Source organism: Protobothrops mucrosquamatus, unplaced genomic scaffold (genome assembly GCF_001527695.2).
Source record: "Protobothrops mucrosquamatus isolate PMUCROS unplaced genomic scaffold, P.Mucros_1.0 scaffold101, whole genome shotgun sequence".
Taxonomy (NCBI): Eukaryota; Metazoa; Chordata; class Lepidosauria; order Squamata; family Viperidae; genus Protobothrops; species Protobothrops mucrosquamatus.
The window spans coordinates 630528-633593 of record NW_015386474.1 but is presented as its reverse complement, the minus strand read 5'-3'; the positions used below and the strand labels follow the sequence as shown (position 1 = coordinate 633593).

At 41.7% G+C, this 3066-nt stretch overlaps 1 protein-coding gene across 1 annotated transcript in view; it reads right to left on the bottom strand.

Moving 5' to 3' along the window:
- The window catches only part of ISM2 (isthmin 2), a 23777-nt gene that overhangs the window by 12574 nt on the left and 8137 nt on the right, over nt 1-3066 (bottom strand). Inside the window, 1 exon segment of the mRNA XM_029283464.1 lies at nt 1757-2017. Coding sequence (XP_029139297.1) covers nt 1757-2017 — 261 coding nt within the window.

Below are 3066 nucleotides of genomic sequence, written 5' to 3'. Positions count from 1 at the left end.
CTGCGCCTGCGCTCTTCACACGCCTCCTGCAGGGCACATTTGGTAAAGTTCGTGCATGCAGGCTGCCGCCAAGCACAGGGAGTAGCACAGCTAAGGAAAAGGGCAAAAAAAAAATGGCGGACGGAGTGGTTTGGCGACCCCCGTGAAATGGTCGTGCGACCCCAAATGGGGTCGCGACCCACAGGTTGAGAACCGCTGACTTAGACTTATATACTGCTTCACAGTGCTTTACAATCCTCTCTAAGCGGTTTACAGAGTCAGCCTATTGCCCCCAACAATCTGGGTCCTCATTTTACTGACCTCGGAAGGATGGAAGGCTGAGTCAACCTTGAACAGGTGAGACTCGAACCGCTGAACTGCTGGCAGCCGGCAGTCAGCAGAAGTAGTCTGCAGTACTGCATTCTAACCACTGGCCACCAGCGCTCTAATAAGCTAATTTATTTAGCTGGCACTCATACACAGTTGTTAAATTTGTATTAACTCTGAAAATATTGGCCCATGAAGTTGAGATACCAGAGAAGTTAAGGAAAGGTAAATGATATAAACAATATCACATTTTTTCTTATTTTCCTCCCTTTCTCATTCTAAGTAATGTAAGATCTGATTAAATAGTTTAGATCAGTGGTGGCGAACCTATGGCACAGGTGCCAGAGGCGGCACTCAGAGCCCTCTCTGTGGGCACGTGTGCCGTTGCCCCAGTCCTAGGCCTTCAGCTGGGTTTTATAAAACCTTTTCGCTTTAGGCCTCCGCCGCCATGTACAAAAAAAAAAAAGATTAAATCAGTCAATTTCAACTTCTCGTGGGAAAAAAAAAGATCTTTCAAAGTTGGAATTGATTGATTTAACTTTTTAGTCCCACCCAATCTGCCGTTACCACCGCAGCCACGCCCACCCAATGGGCTACACCCATCCAATGGGCCACACCCACCCGGCACCCGATGATGCATAAGTGGGTTTTGGGTTGCAGTTTGGGCACTCGGTCTCTAAAAGGTTCGCCATCACTGGTTTAGATAAAGGTTATAGCCATGAGCTTGTATTACCTTTTAATATCTTTTTCATCTTTATTGTATTAAATGATGTAAAACTATAGCAAACATCTTTAGAAGTAGATTAATACTACACTATTCTATGTATGGCTCCAACATTCATGCAATTAATATTGATCTCATAGTTTCTAATTTGATTTTAACATTACTTTGGTGGCACAGTGGTTAGAATGCAGTACTGCAGGTTACTTCTGCTGACTGCCGGCTGCCAGCAGTTCAGCAGTTCAAGTCTCACCGGCTCAAGGTTGACTCAGCTTTCCATCCTTCCGAGGTCAGTAAAATGAGGACCCAGATTGTTAGGGACAATATGCTGACTCTGTAAACCGCTAAGAGAAGGGTGTACAGCATTGTGAAACAGTATATAAGTCTAAATGCTATTGCTATTATTTATTTATTTATTGAAATAATCTTAAAGACCATAGTAAAAATTTAATCGAAACAAAAAAGTCAATAAACAAAATTATATATTTCCCAGTCATTCTTTTTGGGGGATATTAGAAGCAACTTTGCTATTCCCCATGAAAACCGCCGGATCATTTTAGGGCAGTTAACAGTTCTCATGCTAGCTCACTTCAATTGAGTTAATGGGGAGAAAAAAAATGAAGCCTGTGGAAAAGAGGAGGGAGGGAGAGAGAGAAAGAAAGGGAGAGAGATACAAAGGATTCTTCCACTTTTGATGTGTCTTTTGAAGTAAGAACAGTTTTAGCCTACCTGTATGTTTGGATTCTGGGCATTCAGATCCACATTGGCTAAGCCTGTCAGGCTTTGTAAGTCCAGTACAAAAGGTGTTTTCTCTTCTGGGAGTATTTCCGTAGGTTGGAGTGATGCCAACTGGTTCCTTGAAGCCTGTTGCAATGGCCAATGGTGTTTGTGTTCATCTGGTATCACCTGTCCATTCAGCCTCAAGTTCTGCATCCTGTGTGACTGTGGTATTTCTTCTTTGAATGAAGGAACATCGGGTGATGTGGCAATCTGAAATGAAAGTTAGTTGTAGTCCTACTGCCTGATGAAGATCCAGCTTTCACTTATCCCAGCAGACATGTTAGACTACAACTCCTATGATGCTCAAGCCCTTTCCTTGCATATAAGACAAGATAGAGCAGGCTCTGATGATGGTCACTCAAGAACTATATTCTCTAGGCTTTACTGTTGGAAAAGCCTTGTCCTATAATGTCGCCAATTGCACATTCAGACCACGATGAAATTAGGAGCATGTTTTTTTGCAGAAAATTTAAGCAAACAAATTGACTCACTAGTTACTTAAAAATTATAATCATGAGTAGCAATCACATCCCAACTGTCAGTTTCCTGATTACCAGTAGTCCCTCATTAAAATAACACAAAATGTTTAAAAGTGTCAGAGAAATTTCAAAGAAACCAGGGCAATGAAAATAACTTAATTCTGGGCTCCTGATTATATTGTTTCAAACAGTTAATGCACTTCTTTCCATACTTTATATTCTGCAGCATTATACAAGATGGAATTCAACTCACTGGAGTATTTTTTTTCCAGTTCTATGATTACAAATGAAAAAATATGGGCGTTGGCTGTGAATTGGAAAATTAATTAATATAAACACTCCAAAGAACATAGTATGGGAATGATTTACATGCAAGCTAACATGCACTGTAGTGATTTTTACCAATGATCTTTTTGAACCAAAGTCTGGAATCTTCCACATGTGTTAGACTATACCTTCTGAAGCACCATTGCCACAATGTGGAAAGCCTGTCCCAAACTTTCTTTGAAAGACTACTTCTGCAGGCCCACCATAACTTACTGCAAGGAGCTATTTCCCAACGTTCAACTTGCGTTCCCCAAGTCTTGTTCTCTGTAGGCTACTTCCTTTCACTGCAGGAGCCCAGAATTTAGCTGCAGGATTAGAGAAACTGGGGATGCTCCCCCTTCCTCCATATGGGATACCAAGAGGCTCTATTACCTGCAATTAGGGCTTGATGGCTTTTGAAAGACTCTTCCCCCTCCACTACTTTCATCTTGATCACTGGAGCACTTCAAAGGA